Source organism: Cyprinus carpio, chromosome A25 (assembly GCF_018340385.1).
Source record: "Cyprinus carpio isolate SPL01 chromosome A25, ASM1834038v1, whole genome shotgun sequence".
In the NCBI taxonomy this organism is placed as follows: domain Eukaryota; kingdom Metazoa; phylum Chordata; class Actinopteri; order Cypriniformes; family Cyprinidae; genus Cyprinus; species Cyprinus carpio.
The window spans coordinates 2,012,503-2,037,411 of record NC_056596.1 but is presented as its reverse complement, the minus strand read 5'-3'; the positions used below and the strand labels follow the sequence as shown (position 1 = coordinate 2,037,411).

Below are 24,909 nucleotides of genomic sequence, written 5' to 3'. Positions count from 1 at the left end.
TTCTGTAGAATTGAGCACCTGCACTGTTCCAGACCTGGAAAAGCCCGTCATTTTCCCACCACGGCCTTTTCCAGAGCCTCAGCTGGCCCATCAGTATCCGCGAGGGTGTTTTGCTCTCTCCCACCACCACCCTGTCGTCCGAGTGGGTATCAGCGCCCTCTCCGGGGGGCGCTAGCGAGGAGCTGAGCGAGGGATTGGATAAGACTCTGGAGAACGATGCGGAGGGCGTGTGGAGTCCAGATATCGAGCAGAGCTTTCAGGAGGCGCTGGCCATCTATCCGCCCTGCGGCCGACGCAAGATCATTCTCTCTGATGAGGGCAAGATGTACGGTATGCCTCTTCCCTTCTGACTCTATAAAATTGCTTTTGCAGAAAATGTAAAACCTGCAACACCAGCATCAAAAGCATAAAAATATTAAAAAGTATATCAACCATAAACCCCATACCAACACTAAAACACACAAAATTAATATAATTACTACATTCTGACTATTCAATATTATAATATTGTTTAAAATTATAAATATCAAATTATAATATTAATATTATAATAATAATAAAAAAAAAAAAATTATATATTTATTTATATAATTAGTTATATGTGATATTTTATTTACATATTAGTTTTTTTTATTTACAAATTAATTAGATTTACATATTAGATTGCACACACACACAAACAATTTCTAAATTATAATTCAGTATATTATTATTCTATATAATGGACAACACAAGTGATATTGACTACTTTTATTTTATTATCTAATATATTACTATATAATATTATATTATTCATTATATATTTGTGTGTGTGTGTTTATGAATAAAATAGTATAATGGTAGTCATATTGACTACTTTTATTCTTCTATATATATAAAAAAAGAATTATATATATATATATATATATATATATTTTTTCATTTATATATATATATATATACATTGTTCTACTTCAATGATAAGTTAGAATTTTGTGAATTTTTTCAGTTTGGCACTGTATACACATATACACACAAATATTGTATAAATATATACATATACATACAGTTTTTCTTTTTTGCTTGTCTATTATAAAAATATATATTATATACTATATATGATATATGGTTACAATACACCATTTACCATATAAAAATAAAATAAAATATTCCCTATATTTTATATTATATTATACTGAGTTTCTAAAGTGTTCAGTTGGCCAAACAAAAACTGATGCTTGCACACTTCCACCAAAAACTAAATTCACCAATTTATCAAAGCTATTTGAGTTTATTGATCGGGTCATCTACTAGGAGTGTGAGCCTACACTGGTATCACAGTTCGGTTACGATTATCACATCATTGATTCGGTTCAATTCGATATCACAATGCATCACAATGCACTGACGATGCACTGCATCCTTAATGTACAATTTTACTTCACATGTATACAATTTTATCATTAAATGCAAGCAGTCAGATATATGAACTGTACCTGAAATAGTCCCCAGCTAGGTGTGAGTCACATTGGAAGTTTCCTAGCTGGGGACTATTTTCGGGTGCTGCGTAATATCATTGCACCTGCTGCACCCATGTACGGCAGCAAAGTTTCTTGATTATTATGCCGGAATGAGAGTGTAGCTCCTAGCCATATCGGCCTAGAAAATCGCAACTTTTCATTTTCCGTCGGTCTTAGTACACGATATAACTACAGAAGACTCAAGTTTTAAATAGGAAAAATATCGAAAATCTTTGGTCATTTTTGAGCGAGATGCTAACGATCTAATCTGATTAAATGATCTATGCTAAGCTAAGCTAAAAGTGCTACCGCTAGACCCGGATTGACGTCAGAAAAGCGTCAGTACGTTATAATCGGTTATGGTGTAATACTGAACCGATAACGAATCGTCCTCGTCTGCATCGGGAATCAAAATATCATAAACACCTCTAACTGTAATCCATATCACCTACGAATCATACTGTAATTTCAGGTTAATGCCTAGAATTAAAATTCCATCTATCACAAAACATATTTATAAAAACATTCTATCACAGATATCTGTATAAGGACAGTCATTCAAACAGTAAGGGAATCTTTTGAATCATTACATTTTTAATCATATTTTCGAAATGCATCCAATTGAAACAGCAGCTCTTGATGCAAACAATGCCTTTTGTTGCAATGATTATAATTTATATTGTGCAGCTTGTTTTGTCTAGCTTGTTTATTCATTGCTATAAATAGCCCAGCCACTGTGTGTTTTAACTATACATGTCCGTGTGTCTGATCCAGACCTGTGGATGGTAAGAAATGACCCGATGATGGGCTGGAGTGACTTGATATGGACCGGAAAGAGAAGGAAAGAGAGAGGATGTGTGTGTCTGTCATCTTCTGATCAGCTGTGAAACTTTATTAAGCTTTATAAAGCCGGGTCAATATCGCAGCAGAGGGTTAAGGCAGGTGGCGAGGGAGGGTCGTAGGGCATCTAGGGTGGATCTATTGGCCCTGAGGGTTGGGGCTGGTAGTCTGGGAATGCCAAAGCGCATTGGGAATGGCACGCCATGGGCGTTCAGAGCCCTGAGTTCAAGGCAGAGAGACTGTAACCCGACACGAGAATGGACGTTTACCCTTTGAGCTTGTACGACAGAGAGGGACAAATAAACACAAAGGGGGGGTGACGGAGCGGTGCGGTTTGCACCTGTTTCTGAGGCACACGCTCGCAACCCCAAAGAGCCTCTGCTAGCCGCTGAGTGAGTGTGTGTGTGTGAGTGTGTGTGTGTGTTGCCTTTCAGTTCACCTCCAGCTGCCTCTCCTCAAGCATACAGACACGACTGCATTTACAGCACACGAGGAGAGAGAGAGAGAGAGAGAGAGAGAGAGAGAGAGAGAGAGAGAGAGAGAGAGAGAGAGAGAGAGAGAGAGAGGGAGGCCTGGTCTTAACACTAGGATTACAAGCTATCAAACCTCATCACTTCTCTCAAACAGTATAAGCCCTGGTAAAGGAACAGTTCGCAATATAATTTTAAAAAGCTATGGTATGACTTCAGAGGATTTGTTCCTAAGTCATATTAGCTGCTTTGATGGTTTCATTTTATTATAATCATTTTAATTAGCATTCCACTGTACCACCTGTGGGTTAACGAGGGTTAACTTTGTGACATACAACAACGCAAAAAAAAAAAAAAAAAAAAAAAAAAAAGCTAAACATGTAACATATCTTTGGAAAGCTGCAATGATGCAAACCATTTTTAGGTACAATCAACACAGCAGGTGCAATCAGTGTTTTTGTCAGACCACCAAATTTTACAGGAATGCTAAGGGACTAAATATATTTATTTATAATTATATTTAATATGTATACATTTATTTTATTATTAGTTTTAAATTAATTAATTTATAATTAATATATTATGTTACTATACATATATTATATAATATCTATACATATTATATTATAATAATATTTTAAAAGAATATATTAGAAATTATATTTTTAATATACAATATAATTATTATATTATTTTAAATATTTGCTATATATTTTTATACCAAAAGCTAGCTTTTGATTAAATCAAGTTTTTTATATGTATGTTATATATTTTTTTATTACATATTTTATGAGAATTGCACCAATTATTAGTCAAATATTGCCTCTAATATATTAATAAAAAAAACTTTAATATAAAAAATAAAAATAAATTCAATCAATTAAATAAAAAAATAAAAAATAAATAAAAAATAAACAAAAAAAAAATAATAATAATCTTTTAAAGAGACAAACATGTTTTAAAAATGTAGTTAAATAAAATAATAAATTAATAAAAAAAATTTAATTGAGAAGTAAACATGGGCATATTTAAGATTTATTTAATTGATGTTTAAAAATATTAGTGTTAGTATTTTAATGGAGATGAAAGATTCTTCCGTTTCAGCACAGATTCAGTTTTTGATTGATTGTATGTTGCTAAACATTTTATTGTAACATTGCACTTTGGCCAATTTTGACAGTAGCTAAAGGTACGTCTGTCTGTTCTTGCTGTGTTCCTGAGGTCAGTTTTAAAATGTCTTGAGCTCAGAGAAACCTCAACCCAATACTATTTGGGCAAAAATCAGATAGAGCTTCATTCATGGCTGCATTTGACCTCAGCAATTTCAGACAATCACGCAAATAGCGACAATCTACAGTGCTGAGCGCTTCAAGAATGACGAGAATTCCCACAATGCACTCGTGACCCTTTTCCAGAGGTTCCTCCTCCATCTTCTACTGGTGTTTGTGTGGAAACTCACTGGCCATTATGTGTGTGAGTTATTATCCAGCTAAGCGCACCAACATCGCTTAGGTTGTTCGGTTTTTTGTGCGCTGGGTGAAAATTCAACAGGCTTTGCCAAAGAAAACATTTCTTGGCTTTAGTCGTCACTGTCCCGTAATGCATTCAATCTCCCGACCCGTAAAATTACACACAGCCGCTGAAAGGAAATACATTTGCTATGGTTTAATGGCTCCCAAGCATCCCATCGCAAGAGAAGTACCCACATAATAGAGCGCTTCTCCATCTGTTCAGAAGTTGTCGAAAAAAATCAGGATTTGCCGTTAAACTTACATTTTTTTCTATGGTTGTGGAGGAATATGGGACGGATGCTGAAGAATGAGAAACCCCAGCTGTGTGAGGCTGAGAAATCATATTTCAGGATGTACAGTATAACAGACAACCTTTGCTCCATTATGACTCAAAGTCAACTTTTGCATGAATTAAGTTTTATTTATCAGGCTGAAAATGAACAAAACACAAATCTCAAAGAAACTTAAAATAAAAAAGCATAAAATTACATTTTGAAAGCATCTTCTGCTCACCGAGGCTGCATTTATTTGATAAAAAAATACAGAAAAATACTAATATTGTGAAATATTATTACAATTTTAAACAACTATTTTCGATTTGAATATATTGTAAAAAGTCATTTATTTCTGTGATCAAAACTGAATTTTCAGCATCATTACTCCAGTCTTCAGTGTCACATGATCTTCAGAAATCATTTTAATATGCTGCTCCAGAAACATTTCTGATTATTTTCAGTGTTGAAAACAATTGTGCTGCTTCATATTTTGGTGGAAACTGTGATACGTTTTGTTTTTCTGGATCCTTTAATGCAAAATAACTACAAAATAACAGAAATAAAAATAAACAGAAACATTATAAATGTCTTTGCTGTCACTTTTGATCAATTTAATGCGTCCTTGCTAAATAAACGTATTTATTTCTTCCCCAAGCTTTTGAACATTAGTGAATGTTATGGTAGCATTTGTTTAACTGGTTCAATTTTTTACTGATTTAAATAAACTAAAAATCAAATAAATAAAATAAAATTTAAACTCTACTAAAAAAAAAAAAAATATAAAATAAAATAAAATAATAAATAAAAACTACTGAAATCTAATGAAATTACAAAATAAATAAATAAAAATAGAACTATAATACAGTAGTGCGAATGAGAAAAATGCTGAACTGTCATGAAAATAAATAAATATTAATACATTTAATAAAAAAGTAAAAAAAATACTAATTAATAAAAATATTAAGAAATTAATAAAATAATAATAATACAAAAAAAAATTTATTTATAAGATTAACCCGAAGATTAGTACTCATTATCTGTGGAATTTAAAATAAAACATTTTCTTCAGTTATGTGTATAAAATTACTTAACATATGGAACATCTTTATGTAATATAATTTATTATAATTTTTTTTTGTTGAGAATATGACTTGGACATTTGTTTGTTGGATTCACTAATCTGCGGAAAATACATGTTAGTTCCTAAACGGTATATTTAATGCATTTTAAAAGATGGACACAGAAAGTTCACATGCTTTTAGCAGTAAACAGACGAAACACTGTAGAAACAGCTCTTCCAGACACACAGGAGTCAGTGTGTGTGTTGAGATGCACTGATGCAGACGTTCATTAGCTGCCTCATGTCAAACAGATGGAAAAAGCCACCCGTCCCTCACATAGGCTTGATTTTTCACAGGCCCGTTAGAGGTTTATGTCTGAGAGCTCTCTAATGAGTCAGTGTGTTTTGCTCATTCTCTCTCTTTGCTTTGCTGAGGTCGTGGTGGGGTCGCGACCCCTCTGAGGTCATCAGTGCAGGACACACACACACACACCGACCAACTCGGCTTTCACTTGGTGTGATTTGAGTCGGACGCTTCAAGGAAGAATATGAGAGTAACTATTTAGTCTTAAAGGTCTTGCATGTCTGTCTGTCTGTCTGTCTGTCTCTCATCATTTACTCACCCTCATGTCGTTCCAAACACATATTATGTTCCTAACAAAAAAAATAATTAGTCTAATTTGAAAATTCACTATATAGCTTTAATTTGATAGCTTTTTGTGAACAGATACACATTAAATATGTGCTGTTACTGACAAAAAAAAATATTTAGTCTAATTTGAAAATTCACTAAAGAGAACTAGCTCATAAGCTAGCTCATTTGTTCTCGAATCGGACTGAACTTGTCGAGTTGTAGTCTAGGTTTTTGATTCACTAAAAAGAACCATAAGAGAGTAAATAAAACTACAGAAGTCACACTGCATGTTTGATTTACTAAAAAGAATCTGGTTAAAAGAGTCATTTGTTTATGAATCAGACTACACCGGTCGTGCTGATTGTTTTTGATTCACTAAAAAGAATCATAAGAATCATTTAAGAGAATCCGACTACACTCGTCGAGTTTTAGCCTATGTTTTTGATTCACTAAAAAGAATTAGGTTAAAAGAGTCATTTGTTCATGAATCAGACTGCATTGGTCATGCTGAATATTTTTGATTCACGTAAAAGGACCAGCTCATGAGAATCATTTACTAGAATCAAACTACACTCATCAAGTTATAGCCTATACTTTTGATTCGTTAAAAAGAACCGACTCATAACAGTCTTTATTTTGTGAAATGTTTGAGAACCTGACAGTGCAGTATGAAGCAATGAGAGTCCTTTTCTCAGGAGAAACACCAAAAGTTTTCATTTGCTCTCTGTATACTGCTGGAGAAACAATTGAGATATTAAATATATGTGAATTTTTGATGTTGTTTCCTATAGGTCTGTCGTGTAATGTGTGCAAGCCTTGTAATGTGTGTGTGTGTGTGTGTGTTAGTTGTTTATTGAGCAGACGCTGAAGGACTCACAGATCAGGAATGACTGGAATGTGAAGAGAGAGAGAGAGAGAGAGAGAGAGAGAGAGAGAGAGAGAGGTTATGGATTTATGAGGTCGTTGTGGGAGCTACTGTACTTTTGCTTGACACCAGCTTTGTTTCAGACCCTTGTGGACCCTCAGGGTGGACTGTGTTGTGTGTGTGTGTGTGTGTGTGTGTGTGTGTGAGAGAGAGAGAGTATCAGGTGACCATGGCTCAGTTTACACTTTTGTGGAGTTGATATGAATGACCCCCGCTGTAGCTCCGCCCCTGTGAGCACAATGACCCCTCACAAGGGCCTAATACATAACTCAACTCACTTCAACTCTGTTTTTGATTTTAGTGTGCCTTATTTTCTTGCCCAGAACTGCACATAAAGCCCAATAAAACAAAACTCTTATTTTTTATATAGTAATATTCCTTTATTTATTACCAAATAAAGAAATACATAAATAAAAATAACTATTGCAAATGTGTATCTTTAACAACATGTTGTCATGACGACAATGAATTACGAAATAATACTGACACAAAACTTGCTTCATTTCGATTCGGACATATGAAAATAATAAGTTGCAGTTCAGCAAGTGAGTCTAATGTTAATTCAATCATCACTCTGATCACACTTCGTCAGACTGATTTAAACCGATAACTCGTATTTTAAACTATTCATTAAAAGAACTGGCTCACACGAGTCATTCGTTCGCTGTTTGTTTTGATTGACTAAAAAGCCTCGGTTCAGAAGAGTCGTTTGTTCGGGAATCAGATTACACCTGTGGTACTGGATGTTTTGATTCACTAAAAAGAACCGACTCCTAGGAGTCATTAGTTCATGAATTGGAATACAGCGGTCACACTGTCTGTTTTTGATTCACTTAAAAGAACCGACTCATAAGAGTCATTTGTTTGCGAATCAGACTATTGTTCAGAATCGCTTTAAAGAGTCATTTGTTCATGAATCTGAATACACTTGTGGTGTTGTTTGTTGTTTTTGTCCATGAGGAAACACTGAATCACATGTAGTAAAGTTATTTTAACAAATAAAATACAACGATAATTCATGTTTGCATTTGCTGAAGTAAATATGAGTGTTGTTTGTTTATTTCAGTTCATTGTCACCCTTACGAAAAAGAAGTTTATTCAACTAAAAAATAGGAAAGTATGCTTTTAGTTTACTTTTTATGTACTTCTCAGAAATGGGCTTTATGTACTTCTCAGAAATATACTTAAAATGACATTTAAGTATACTTGACTTATACTTACAAAAAGTCTAAATATACTTGAACTTTACTTAAGTATACTTAATAAAATAAACTTGAAGTATACTACTTTTTGGTAAGGGCAGGGAGTTGCCATGTCGTTGATGCGATGGCTCTGTGTGTTTAGCAATGCATATTAGTGCTTTTTAGTACAAAGCAGTGTGGATTAGGGCGTTGCTATGTGTCATCATCATCATAGAAGATCAGAGATATATTTGTTGAGAATCTTAACACATATACATGCGTGTAGCCTAAAGTGAGATCTCACACGATGCCTTTAAGAAGCTCTTGAAGCTAAAAACACGCCTGGCATCTCCATCGACAAAAACGCCTGCACTAAACTCACACGTCTCCTCTAGTTAGAATCTCAGAAGAGATCTGTCTCAAACTGTGCTCAGATATGCAGAGATCTCCATACGAGCTCAAACATTTCCCATCAAAGGATCTCACGCTCATTTTAGAGCTTTATGCTCTTACTAGACTCACTGTTTTTATTTCTCTAAAGAGAGAGAGTAGAAAGTCTCCAAAAGACCAGCATCTGACCCTCTCATGCATCACAAGGTCATTTTCTCCATAAAACAGCAACAAACAGGTGTTTTTCGTTGGGTAAGAGGGCATATAGGGGTTCTGTATTTAGTGTATACTAGTACTAGTAACCGGAGTCTGGCCGGATGAGCGCGGCCTGTGATTTATGAGAGGCGTAAAGGCATATTCTGTAAACATTGACACACAGAGCAGCTGCTGCTCCTCTCTACGCCAGGCCTGCGCCACCATCAGTCCCTTCATCTTCTTGACCAGTGTGACCCGTCTGTCAGCAGAAGCATCACCTCAAAAAAGATGAACAGTCATGTAGGGGAGGGCGGTGTGATATTTGCATCACTGTGCCCGATCGAAAACCCTGAAAGATAACATCTCACAGCCTTGCTTTCACATTTACAAATGCAATTATGTTGAGCACATTGTGTTTGGGTCGGTAATCATTCTTACTTTAGCTGTACTTACTCAAACTCTCTGTCAACACATGCCTCAGTCCACCATGTGTTCAACAACATCAGTCGTGCAACAAATATAACACATGACGAGTTGCAGACTCAAGGTTAGAAAAATAGAGTATAAAAGTTTATGTATTTATTTATTTTTAATTAAAAAATTTATAAATAATACATAAATATAAACTATAACAAATATTATTAAAATATAATAAATAAAGTTTTTTTTATTATAAATTATGTATAATTTGAATGCACATTCCTGGTAATATTCTGAATAAATCAATGCACACTGGGTTAAAAAACAAAACAAAACAAAAAACCCTAAAAAAAAAAAAAAAAAAATAATATATATATATATATATATATATTATATATATATATATATATATATATATATATAATATATATATATATATATATATATATATGGTACATTTTATTATTAATTAATTCTGACTACTTTTTTAATGTAATTTATTTATTTTTTATTTTATTTTTTGTTTATTGTATTTGTATATATAGTATGTATATATGTCCATTACTGATTACAGATTATATGATGAAAGCTGTAGTTATTGTTGGTAATGTATTCTGACTACTTTTTAGATTACCTTTTACTAACTTGTTTTAAACGTAAAGTACCATATTGATATAAAAAAGCAAAGGGAAAGAAAATATATTCCATTTCTGGATATCAACATCATAAAATGCATTAAACCAGGGTTTCAAACTGGGCTTAGTGTAAGAACTGCAGTGGGTTTGAGAGTTGATGAAAAAGTTAGTAATTAATTAAATCATAAAAATGTAAAATAGATAAACACTTGAACACTATAAAATAGAAAGATTTCATTTGTTTACCTGTGACCATCAAACAACATCGAACTGTAAATGTGAATGTGTTATTACAGTTATCACAGTTTTCCTTTTTAAATATCCCACTTCTGATGGAAGTACATCACATTACACAAATAAAATTTCACATTGAATGTAAACTTCTTTTCTCTGTTTCTTTTTTCCAGGACGGAATGAGCTGATTGCGCGATACATCAAGCTTCGAACTGGAAAGACGCGGACCAGGAAACAGGTAGAGTTCTCTAGATTCTTACACTGATTCAAATTCTAGAATATTTGGATTATTAAGTACATCCACTGCCTTGTTTTCCTGTAAAACACTTTAAAGCAAGGTCTAAATTTAACTGATAAATCTGTGATGGCAAGTACAGTCTAACCTGTCCCTACTAAAGCGGTTAATTACTTTTATTTGACCTGTGTGTCACACATTAACAGCAAGAGGAAGTACAGCAAATGTCAGACCGGGATTTAGAGATGGACTTCTCCTGTGAAACTCCCAAACAGACTTTCACTGAGTGTAAATGTTTGGCCCCTGAGGGCCTCGTGTGATTTATTGCACGCGGATCGGATATCGGTGTGTGTCTTCAGCACCTCTCTCAGTCCCGCTCGTTAGACCCACAAACAACTGCTCGTCCCATTACCATCAGGGGCTCATCACATGCTGCCGGGGTGGGGATTTGGAATCCGATAGCGTTCCCGCCGGCATTTGATATGGCATGATGTCACTCAGGCCTTGTCACATACTGAGTCTTAAGCCCCCGGAGAGAGTCGAGGTGAGCTGGGGGCCCGAGAGGTAAAATAATAACTTAAAACTAGAAGAGAAACTAGAATCGCACCTGGTAAGCGGACAAATGAAGGTCAAAGAAATCAATGGTTAGGTAAAGTTTTCCATGCATACTTCGCAATTTCAGTTCTGTCCAAATTTAAAATCTGTTTGTTTCACACAACACTGGTTAAAAATTACAGAGCAAATTTACTTGAGTTTTTCATTTTAAGCTGAGTTAAGTTTTTGCAAACCTCTGGTCCCCATTGACTTCCATAGGATTTTTTTTTCCCATACTATGGAAGTCAATGGGGAGCAGCAACTGGAATAGTTCACAGAAAAAATGAAAATTGGCCAAGATTAGGATGAGTTTGTTTCTTCATCAGATTTGGAGAAATGTAGCGTTGCATCACTTGCTCACCAATGGATGTGAATGGGTGCCGTCAGAATGAGAGTCCAAATAGCTGATAAAAACATCACAATAATCCACAAGTAATCCACAGCACTCCAGTCTATCAGTTAATGTCTTGTGAAGCCAAAAGCTTCATGTTTTTGAGAAACAAAGCCATCATTAAGACATTTTGACTTCAAATCATTGCTTCCAGCTAAAATATAAGTCCATAATCCATAATAATGCTTCCTCCAGTGACAAAGACATTTTGTCTGAATTAGGAGAGAAATCTGAACAGATGAAGCACTGTTAACAAGAGAGAGAAGAAAAAAAAACGGTCTAAACCAGCTCTAAAGAAATATGTGGGAGAGACAACAGGAGATTATTGCCGGAAGTGACGATTTAAAGTTAAATTTTCTTAATGATGGATTTGTTTCTTACAAACACACAGCTTTTCAATTCTCAAGTCATTAACTGATGGACTGGAGTGGTGTGGATTATTTGTGGATTATTGTGATGTTTTTATCAGCTGTTTGGACTCTCATTCTGACGGCACCCATTCACATCCATTGGTGAGCAAGTGACGCAACGCTACATTTCTCCAAATCTGACGAAGAAACAAACTCATCTACATCTTGGATGGCCTGAGGGTGAGCACATGTTCAGGAAATGTTTATTTTGGGTGAACTACTCCTTTAAGAAATAAATGATAATTCATTTTAAACGATAAGATCAGCTGGGCTAAAATCTTGTGTGTTTTCCGCAGGTCTCCAGTCACATTCAGGTGCTGGCACGAAGGAAAGCTCGGGAAATTCAGGTGAAACTCAAGGTAGCTAATGAACTCTGCTAATGCTGATCACCTGTTTGCACATTAGCACCATTATACTTTACAGCCAAAGCATTTGTTAATGATGCAAAGATGGGCTCGAATTCTGGACAATTGAGCGAATATAGCCTAGGCAAGATGCAGATGCAAATATAATAGCAAGCAATGTCATATCATATCTAATTTTCAGAAAACGTGTGACCTCTGGCTGTACAAGGGCTTAGTAGACGGCTCGGTAATATCGACTCCTTGCGCGCTCCTGTCTTTCATCATATGGCATAGTTCACCCGTTGGCCATCGTCCATCTTGGCCCAGCTGTCCGAGTGCAGTTCTGGTCACACGGCTAACACTGACGGCCCTTTTAAATAGGTTTCTGTAACTGAGAACTGTGACGGACACACACATGCCCATATTTCAGCCTGCAGCGTTTGCCAGTTCGGGGCTGAAGAATGCATCGGCTGGTCATGCTTCAAGGACACAGCAGTTGCTTGGGCTAGTCGTGGATGACCGTGACCTCTCCATGCACATTCGCTTGATGCAACTTTGCTGTAGATTCACTGAGGTTTAGGAGAAAGTAACCAAAAGTAGACAAGTAAACTGATATGAATCATTAAACTGATATGAAGCATTAAAAAGGAAGATTCATTTTAGTGAATTGGTTCATTCATTACTTTTTTTTTTTGCACTGAGGCAATAATAAAATGCCCTAAAATGTCCTCTCTTTCTCATATGAAGCTTTTTTAATTTTTGTGAATTTAGAGATAGATTTATTTTGCAATTTTATATAGGCTACTTAATTTAATTTTATATTAGCACATATTTTTTATAATCCTATACTGCTCAAAATGCCTGGGATTTTCCCAAAATAACCACTATATGGAGTCAAGATATATTTTTGTTTGTTGCATTGACGAGAGTGATTTAGTGATGTTCACTGTGAAGCTTACACTGCGATAAAACAGAGCTGACCATCTGATCTTCACCAGGAAGAAATAAGTGTTTTAAAGTTTGTTGTTTCGCAGAACATCACAGTTATACATGACATGAGAATAAGGCCTTTAGTTAGGAAGAACATATGAAGGAAAATATAATTATATTTTCATAATGATTTTGATAGTTACCATGTTCTGAACATCTCATCCTTTCTTTTTCCCCCAGATGTAATCTATCTAAAATATTTGGACTTTATATCTAAAAATTACCTCAATTTAGCACCAGCAAGCTTGTTAGCTAGACAGCAATATTTACTTATTTCCAGTATGGTTATGAACAAACATTCATATCTGTCTACTCGGCTAGTTAATACAAACAATATAAAAACGTATACTGTTGATAAACAATATCAAAACAGACGTCACACAGGGCATGCGTAGCATTTTAATAAAACTGTTAACATACAGCAGCGGGGAATTTAAACGTGCATTAGTTATTTTATTTAATCTGTGTTATTTTAATGTTTCCTTTTTTACTGATTTTGATGTGTCTGCATTCAAGCATTTCAGTGGGCTTAAACAGATCACTCTTTACAGCAGATTTAGTTCACAAACAACTGACAGTTTTGACCTAAATATGGTTTTCAGTTACAATAATTAATCCTAAAATTCGACATTAGTAACTTACTTTTAGCAGCATCAGTCGCGCGCGCGCTCACAAGATCTCCCAGTTCTGAATTCATTTCACTGGAGACTGGCACTAAACGGTTCATATGAATCAGTGAGTTGTCAACTCGAGAACAGCTGCAATCGAATCAATCTAATTCGTGAATGAATCGTTTGGTGCGATTTGCGAACCGATTTAAAAGGTTAATTGAAAAGAATCAGTTCGTTCATGCATCAGACACCGCTTCTGCGTGTCGGAGCACGTGATATATTATAAGGAGTAACGATATGTTTTATGAAATGTAGTGAAGTATAAAGTATGATCTTATGCTTTGGAATGTAGTGAAGTAAAAGTAAAAGTTACTCAAAATAAAACTACTCCAGTGAAGTACAGACACTTGAAAAAAGCTATACTCTGTTACTGTCCACCACTGAGAACATGTATTGTCTAGGAGGCTTTTCTTTCCCCTTTAGCACCTCATTCCTACATGAGAGTTTCAGTAATAGAACAAAAATATTGTTTTGAATAAGATTGGGGTATACATTTATGATGTTGCTGATGTTGTTGTGTTCTGACAGGACCACACAGCCAAAGACAAAGCCATGCAGAGTATGTCCACCATGTCTTCGGCTCAGATCATCTCGGCCTCGGTCTTTCAGAATAAGATGGCTCTACAGGGCCTCTCGCGACCGACCTACCCGACCGCTGCTGAGGTGACCTCTAACATTCACTTCTGATAGACCTCTGAGCCTTCAACTCAAGTCTTTGCTCTGGAAAGAAGGCTAATCTTCACCTCATGCCTGTGTTTTTGTAGTTTTGGCATGGAGCTCTCGCAGGACAAGCCGCAGGTCCTGAAGAGTAAGTTTTAGGGATTAGGTCTGATCATTTTACTAGGGTTTGTACATCTGAGTCGGTTTAAAGTATGTCTTGAGGTCACAGAGGTTACACTGAAGCCACAACAAACTTGACAAATTATAAAAATATATAGAAATTCTATTTTTGTGTATTACATTTATATATATATATATATATATATATATATATATATATATATATATATATATATATATATATATATATATATATATATTTAATATTATACATATAGAAATTATATGTATGTGTATATATTTTAGTTTTCTTTATTTAATCTTTTATAATTTTTTATTACATTATATATGATTTAAATTATAATATATCCTATATATTTTTTTTACATATTATACAACATATATATATAATCTTTTTTTACATATTATACATATATTATACATACAGTATATTCATATTATATTTGTATATTTTTTATTTTATATTATATAATTTTTAAATATGTAATTTTTCATAAAAATTAGCTTAAATAAAAAATCATTTAAATATATATATATTAAAATTTTTACCTTAATTTTTGTAAGCTAAAAATATATATTAAATAAAATAAATTGATTTTATATTACATATTACATATATATATTATTTATCTCTATATTTATATAACATTTATTATTTTTTATTATGTGTATTAATAAAAAAAAAATATATACAATAAAAAAAACAAATTTAATATATACAACAATATTCATGTATATTATATTTTTAAAATGCAATCTTTTATAAAGTTGTATTTTATATGATTCATATTACTATATATATATATATATATATATAGTAAAATAAATAGATTTTATATTACCTAGTTTGTATTTTAATGATCTGCAATTTGTCAATAATTTGTGTTCTTTCATAATCCAGAAACATCATAAATGTGTCTTTTCCAAACAGCATCAAGCCTTTTTCTCAGCAGAACTTCGTCATGCAGGCCACCGGTCCTCCGTCTATAGCAGGTCTGTACCATTAGAAGCTGCCCCTGATCTGAATTACGTACAGTATTATGGTCAGTATTGGTGACGATGGCTTCCTCAGGTTATGAAAGTGCTTCGGGTCTGTCGGTGTCCTGGCAGGGCCGAAGCATCGCCAGCTCCAGACTGCGCATGCTGGAGTTCTCCGCTTTCCTGGAGCAACCTCAGGATCCAGAGACTGTGAGTCCTTCACCGATTTATAAATAATGCTCATATTGATCAGACTGACCTATACTTGCAAGCATTTTTGTTTTACAGGTCAACAAGCACCTGTTTGTACACATCGGTCAGTCCAACCCCACGTACAGCGATCCGTACCTCGAGGCCGTGGATGTACGGCAGATTTATGACAAATTCCCAGAGAAGAAAGGAGGGCTGAAGGAGCTGTTTGAGAAAGGACCAGCTAACGCTTTCTTCCTCGTAAAGTTCTGGGTAAGAAACTCACAGACACGTCCCAAACCCTGGGCGAAGCAGCAGGTAAAGGCCAGATAGTCACTGCTGTGTCACGCTAGTCACTTATCCACTTATCATTTGGAAGAGGCGCAAATGTGTAGCTGCATGCAAAATTAAACATTTCCCAATTATTTTGTTTTATAATTTGATAACTATAGACTAATTGGGTGATATAATCTAAGAAAAAAATCTAAAACTATATCAAAATATATGTATATTGATATTTTTCAGCATTTTGGACGCAGTTGACTATTAGAGATATCATAGTTTTGAAATGAATCACTGAATCAGTTCTTAAATTGATTCATCAAAACACGCTGTTTGAAATGATTTGCGGAAATTAGTATTTTATTTGATATTTTATTATTTTTTTTTATTTTTTTTGTTTATTTTTAATTTAATTAATTGTTTATTTTTATTACATTTCTGTATTTTATTTCATTATATATTTTATTATATTTTGTTTTTTATTTCTAATTCATTTTTAATTTTCATGTAATTTTATTTTTAATTACATTTATTTATTAATTTTTTTATTATTATTATAATATATTTTTTAAATTTTACTATTTATTTCTTCCATTTTATTTATTTGAGTATATATATAGATATATATATAATATATATATATATATTTATTTATTTATTTTAAATATCCCAGTTATTTGTTACAGTGGCTTGTAACAGTACAGTATGTACTTTATTCAAGGTCTCTGTATCTTATTTCTTAAATAAGAAATCTGAAGTTTTAAATAAGAATGAACAGCAAATGAAAATGCAAAGAGTTTATTGGCTGTTGTAAATCTGTATTGCTGGACAGTGTGAGTGTGGGATGTTGGAGGTCTGCTCTTTCAGTCCAGAAATCTGAGCTTGGACACCTGTCCCTCGTCCTGTCACTGCCTCCAAACCACAGTCCGCTATTTATAGAGCCGCAGCCTCCTGAGAGACACTTAAGTATTGTTCAAGTGCCTTTTTGTGACATTAGTGGGTCTGTCTGTACTCGTTGTTTGTGTTTCGGGTGTTTTGGTGTAGACTTGAAGAACATATTCACTTTAAGCAGTACTATTTACTTAATAGAGCTTTGTTTTCATTTAATCTAATATTTATTTTTAAATAGCATATTTTATATATAAAAAAATAGTTAAAAATATATAGAAAATGTTATTATTCTTTATTATATATGTATATATATATATATATATATATCTTATTTCTATTTTTTACATATGTGTGTATGTGTGTGTATAATTATATATATATATATATATATATATATATATATATAATGTATATATATAATATTATATATGTTTGAAATTTAATATAAAATAAGATGTATGTATGTTATGTTATGGTGTGTGTGTCTGTATTCCTATAATTATATATATAAGTATCATTTTCAAATAAGGTAGTGTGTTCAGTAGCATATTCTAAACATAAAATATATTCTATAATATATGTAAATATATATATACTATATATATATATAGATATAATAATTATATATATATCAGACATAACGTATATATATATATATCTATATATATTATATATATATAATTTAAGATAAAACTATTAATATTATTATTATTATTTAATTATATATATATAAAATTCGCTTGTAAAAATGTTTTCATTTCTATCTAATATTAATATTTTTAATATTTTTTGTATATATTAAACAAAATAAAACTATAATATATATATTACTATCTATATTATATATTATATTATATATAATATATATTAATATTTTTAATATTTTTTGTATGTTTTATATAAACTAATCCTATAACATCATATTTAACTAAATATAATTATATTTTATTTTACATAAATTATTTTTACTTCATATATATTTTAACTTTTTATATAGGATATATTCAAAAAAAAAATATTTTTTTTGTTTTATTCTTTTTATGTCATTGCATTAACTGGCCTTCGGACCAAATGTTTTATTATTTTTTGTTTCGGTATCAAGAATCCCGCAGCTTCACTGATATCAGTATCATCTTCTGAAATGCTGGCATCATGACACCCAGCAACACACGAATCGTAGACCTTTATCAGAGCCCGGGGCCCTTCAGGTGTCCGTGAAGAAACATTAGAGATATTAAGAATCTGGCTATAAAACAGCGGCCCCAGCATCATAAGTTCAGGTCATGACTGGGGCGTCCTCGGGCGCAGGTTGTCATGGTGACGCTGACAGGCCTGCTAGGCCTCTCTCCAAAGCTATGGCATTCTAGATTAAATCTGTCCTAACAGATCGGCCCGTGCTTCTGAAGTGCGCTCGCAATCTGATTTGAGCCGGCCGTGCTAAATTGTTACACACGCAGCCGGACGCGCTAATGCGATTTGGAGCATGGCGGGTAGTTGATTGTAATTGGATGAATTCCCGCGCAGAGAGAGAGGGGCAAGCGGAGAAATGAAGATAAACGAGGGAATAAAACGGAGACGGTGTTGTGCTCTTATGAGGAAGTGTGCGCGGGGGGGAAAGGTGAAGATGCTGCTGGGAATTGTGGGATGCGATGATGTCCTTTCGGCTCTCACTGATCCTTCTGTTCATCAAACTGATCCTGAGGCTGTCATTCTGAAAACACATGCACTATTAGATTTCAGTCTGAATCACTCCAGACTTTTTGCTGATTTTTTTGCAAGAAAATGTGATTGATTAGGCTAGTGTTTTTGGTTCCTCTGGTTTACTGTAATAAACTGACCAGAGAAAGAGCCGGGGCTTTTACTCTCTTGTATATGAGTCATATATGACCCTAAAGTAAACTAAAAAAGATATTCTGTTTTAATAAATTATGCATTTCTTATGACCTTTAATATTATTTGCATTATAACATTATTTCAATGACAGTTAAACACACTTTACCTAAATAATTCATATTTATGTATGCATAATACAATAAATATATAATATTAGCTATGAAGTTATGAAATATTATATAAAATATACTATTTTGTTATATTTTAATAAAATAGTATATTTTATTATAAGAGTTATTATATGAGTTTTTTCAAGAAAATAATGTCACAATACATGCTATTAATTTCATGCTATAAAAATAATATGACTATTAATTAGACCATAATGACACTAATTCGTAATAAATAAATTTGCATTATGATCACGAGAATTTGAGTGAAAACATGCTTAATCATAATTATAAATAATATGTGTGTGTATGTGTGTATATATATATATATATATATACACTTTTTTGTTCACAAGTTTAAAAAAACCTTTAAAATAAGGAATATTTTTTATAACTTTTCAAACTTGTTAAATACAGAATTGTGTTCAATAACACATATATTTAATATTATTTTTATTTTAAATAGTCATACATAATATGATAATATTTAATAATGTGACAATATTTTTACAAATAATATGTAATATGTGAAATATTATATTATTTGATTTTTTGCATTGTGACAATGAGCTTAATTTTTATAAAAAAAACGTCACAATCCATAAAATCTCAGTGTTGTTAAAATAGGCTTCGTGTTGTTGATGCAAAATATAATCGAATATTTAAAATATTTTTGATTTTGGGTTGAAATGTGATCCAGGCAACAGGTTTTTGTTTAAAATTAGGGCTGTCAAATGATTAATCAAGATTAATCACATCCAAAATAAAAGTTTTGTTTACATAATATATGTATGTGTGCAGGGTATATTTATTATGTATATATAAATTACACACACATAAATTATATATTTAGAAAATATTTACATGTATATACATTTATATATTTATATTCTTATATTTTATATTATATATAAATATATTTAATATATAAACATAACCATATTCTTCTAAATATATACATGCATGTGTGTGTATTTATATATACATAATAAATATACACAGTATACCACACATATATTATGTAAACAAAACCCTAAAAAAAAAACCTATTAAAACAGACAAATCAACTAAAAGAACATTTTAAAATGCATTTTTTTTTTTCCTGAAAAATAAAATGCATTGAAAACACATTGAAAATATACATGGGAAAGCTTTAGTAATACCATGTTTTTGGGACACTTTCTTACTTCTTAATTGTTATATTCTATATTCAGACTATATTCATGCTGGTTTGGTCTTGTGTGTTTGCAGGCAGATCTGAGCATCAACCTCCAGGACGACAGCAGCTTCTTCTACGGCGTATCGAGTCAGTATGAGAGCTTGGAAAACATGATCATCACCTCCTCCACTAAAGTCTGCTCTTTTGAAAAACATGTTGTAAAAAATGTAGATATAAAAAAAAATGACACCTCACAAAACATATACACAAAAAAAACCATACTACCAACAACACTCCTCCCTTCTAATTGTTTTAAAGGCCGTATCAAATGACATTAGTGGTCAGATCAGGAGAAGGATCCCCTCCAAATGCAAATATATCACCATATTAAGTCATCCTAATTGTGTTACAGGGCATGTCTGTGTGACTGGTGTTCAGTTGGAGGTAATAATAATCATCTGTGTGTTGTTCAGACGGAGTACGCGCGCTTTGAGAGCGGCAGATACGTGTTCAGGATCCATCGATCGCCGCTGTGTGAATACATGATCAACTTCATCCATAAACTCAAACATCTGCCAGAGAAATACATGATGAACAGCGTACTTGAAAACTTCACCATTCTGCAGGTAGATGTGCTTAAAACAGCATCACTTACCAATCAAACACTGACGACGCTAACCAGAGCTTCTGCCACGCTTCTACTACACTAACTAACTACAACTAGTACTAGTTATAAACTCATTACAATGATTTTGCTGTTGATATAAAATGTAGACATACTGTAGTAAGTTCAGTAGATTTCAGTGAATCAATTCAAACGGTCTGTTCAAGTGAATCGGTTCAAGATTCATTTGCATCAAACTTTTTTTTTGTTATTATTAAATTGGGCATTTTGCATCATCTACTAAAATATTTTAGTAAAATGTATGTACATGCATGTGTTTTTAGGTATGTATGTATATATATATACACATACACACACACACACTATGTAATTTATCATAATTTTTTGTTCATTTTTTCATGTTAATTCACATAAAAATGTTTTAGTAATATATATATAAATATATATATATATATATATATAGTATATATAGATATATATATATATATATATATATATATATATAATTAAATACCATTCTCCCTTTGTTTGGTGTTTGTATTTAAAAAAATTACTTTTAAGCAATGAATGAAAAATATTTTATATTTTATATCACCTAGTCCTACAGTTATTGTTACTAAAATAAAACCTAACCAAAAAAAAACTAAAAAAATAACTTGGTATTATCAACCACTGTCATCAAGAAATATATTACACAGAAAAATTCAGAAACCTTAATAGACTTTTTGAATGAGATCATATATTAATTTCTTATGATTTCACAATAAATTCGATAACTGTAGTATTTCGACAGAAATTATGATTTAGAGTAAAACTAAAACTGAATACTGATTTTTTTTTCTTAAATATGTAGAAGAGCACCAGACAATACAGTGTTTTTTCGGTCACATGTTTCTCGTGCAGCTCAGCAGTGAGCATGAGTTCATTCCGTCAGTACAGACTCAAGACAGCTGAGGAAATGAAAGATGAGGCTGTAGTCACGGCCACGGTGTGTTCATGACAACAGCTCCAGCCCCGAGACAATGAGCCTCACACACACACACACACACACACACACACACACACACACACACACACACACACACACACACACACACACACACACACACACACACACACACACACACACACACAGTCACTCAATGACCCGACTGAGTCCACACACACAGACAAACTCTATACATATTAATGCAGTTCATATAGAAATGATATAGGTTATAATAAATAATATATGTATAGTACAGTATATCGATAGATACATGTAAAGGTATAATAAAATATATGTTTATTATGTTTAAAGTGAGCCAACATTTGTCCTACACTATAATGTATAATAATAATATGATAGATAGATAGATAGATAGATAGATAGATAGATAGATAGATAAGAGTAAGCAAACTTTAAGGAAAGGAAATATAATTTTATTATTATTATTAAATAATCCTATAAAATAAATATCAAAAATGTATATCATATATATATATATATAGGTGTAAATAAAATGAACAATGTAAAATAAAATGTGTGTGTGTTTGTGCAAATATATAATATTTTATTATATTTATGTAATACATAATTTTTATGTAAAAAATTGTATGTAAAATATATTTTTTGATGACGCAACAAATGCATAGTGTTTTTTAATTTTATTCTAGATTTATTTTCATTACATATTTTCACATCACTATTTATTATCATTATACTACAAAATAAGCTTCTGTAATATATATATATATATATGTGTGTGTGTGTGTGTGTGTGTGTGTGTGTGTGTTTAAAGTAAGGCAACATTTGTCATGTTTCCTGAATGATTCAAAACTAAAATATAACCCTGGGTCAGATGTGCTTCATAAACCACAACATTTGCTGTCAAAGGTTGTGTAGGAGCCAAGTGTTGTTTTGTGTTTTAATGTTTCGTGAGTTTTGCTAAATCAAAATCAACTCGATTAATTTTTAACATGCATTCTAGTGTCTTATTTCAACAGGTCATGGATTCATCCATTCAAAGTTATTACTAAAAAAATTACTAATACATTATTTGTCTTCATAATGCTTCAAAGCTCCCTCTGATTTGAGACACTTTTCACCATCCAGTGAATTCCCAGTGGATGAAATCAAGTGGATCCTGTTCCGCTCAGGAAAGCATTGCATGAAGTGCTGTTCACTGACCGAACGCTCTTTGAGTTTGTCTGTTTGTGTCTGTGTCGTAGGTGGTGATCAACAGAGACACTCTAGAAACCCTGCTGTGCATCGCATACGTGTTTGAAGTGTCCACCAGCGAGCACGGAGCCCAGCATCACATCTACAGACTGGTCAAAGACTGAGACCGGCCGCTCCGGGGTCACGGATCCACAGACGCCACAGCGCTCCCTCCTGGACGCAGCCCAAACTCCTGCTCTCCTCCTGCTCGGGTCACGCAGACACGCAGGTCAAGCGGCTCTCGAGGAGCACTGCTCAGAGGCACAAGCACAGAATCTGAATGTCGTGACATTTGAATTCATTCTTTTGTATAATGAGAACTGTGATAGCAGGACGAAATGCATGAGAAAGTTCTTCGTTTTTTTTCTTCAATCTCATTGTAGCCCCATGTGTTTGTGTTAGTGTTTGTTAGTATGGGAGTGATGGTCACCTACTTGACGAATGTTTTTTTTTTATCGCCAAAGGTGGACAAACAGTGGCTTTCAAGCCAAAGGTGGACAAACGTGAACGCCAAACGACAGAATGTGTTTTTTATTTCATAGATTTGTTACATTGTATTTATCAGCCATGATCTTAAATGTGGAAAACCGATCTGAGGAAGTCGGAAAACTCTGGGCTTTTCTCCACAACGAGGGTTTGTACAAAACAGACATGTAACTGACAGCAGAATCAGTCAGAAACTGATATTTGGAATAAAGAGCGTGTGTTATCCTTTAAAACTGATTTGAAGTTATTTTTGTTCTTCTGGTGCTCATATAAATTTGCTTTCAATTTAAGTTCTATTAGAAAAAAAGTTAGTTGTAGTCCTAAAGGTATGGATTAGCAAGTTCATTAATAGCCATATTCAAAATAGACATGTTTTTAAATGAAGGAACAAATGCATTGCTAATATTTTATTTTATTATAGATTAATTTTGTATTAATATTTTATTATTAAATTACAAAAGTTTTATGGTGAAGCAACAAATCACTAATATTTTAATTTCTAATATTTTAGCATTTTATTATATATTTGTATTAATATTTTATTTATTATTATTATTATTATTATTATTATTATTATTATTATTATTATTATTATACAGAAGAAGCTTTTTGATGAAGCAACAAATGCATTACCAGTATTTTATTATTATTTCATACTATCTTTTATTATACATTTATTTATTATTTTATTAACATTTATTATTATACTATAAACAATGTTGTGCCAGAAATCAATTCTTTTTATTATTTTTTTGGATGGTCTTAAATGTTTATTTTTATTTTTATTTTTTTTTGCATAAAAAACAACAACAACAAAAATATAATACATTTTATAATACAATAATTACAGTTAATATACAATAAGAATTAACAATAAAATAAAAAAAAAAAAAAAAAGAAATCAAAAAAAAAGGTTAACATAATAAATCATGAGGGTCTTAATAGTATAATTTAAAAAATTTTCCATTATTAAATTGTTCCAGTAAAGGAAAACTGTTGGTGAACTTACATTTATGAAGAAAAAAAAAATGAACGTCTTGTATCAATATTAGTTTTACGTTTCTTCATAAAAATTCAATTAACGTTAATTAGTTTGAACGTTACTTCTTATATTTTATTAGTGAGAAAATATTTTTGTTGCAAGGACCACATCTTTTTCCCATTTAGATTTTCAAATAAACTATTCCAGTAAAAGACTGCGGGAGACAAAGAAATAATATTTCCAATATTCCAATAAAAATATTAACGATCAACTTCATGATTTCCATCCTTTATAAATGAAGTCGTGTTTGTCCTGTCTGCTGTCTTTGACGTCACAACTCAGGTTCAAGATCCATCAGCCAATCAGCGTGTCGCTTGAGTTAGAAGAGGCTCCAGCGTCATCTAGTGGT

The 24,909-nt window shown here is 32.5% G+C and overlaps 1 protein-coding gene across 1 annotated transcript; it reads left to right on the top strand.

Annotated features, from left to right (window-relative positions):
* Positions 1 to 14: 14 nt before the first annotated feature.
* LOC109070887 (transcriptional enhancer factor TEF-3-like) lies at positions 15 to 23,751 on the top strand (the record flags this gene model as incomplete). Its single annotated transcript, XM_042714993.1, has 11 exons — positions 15 to 330; positions 10,443 to 10,507; positions 12,196 to 12,258; positions 14,433 to 14,567; positions 14,669 to 14,712; positions 15,637 to 15,698; positions 15,778 to 15,893; positions 15,972 to 16,145; positions 20,300 to 20,438; positions 20,679 to 20,833; positions 23,044 to 23,751. Coding segments are annotated over 11 exons (1,383 nt in total), but the record flags the coding sequence as incomplete, so codon positions are not given.
* Between the last annotated feature and the right edge of the window lie 1,158 nt (positions 23,752 to 24,909).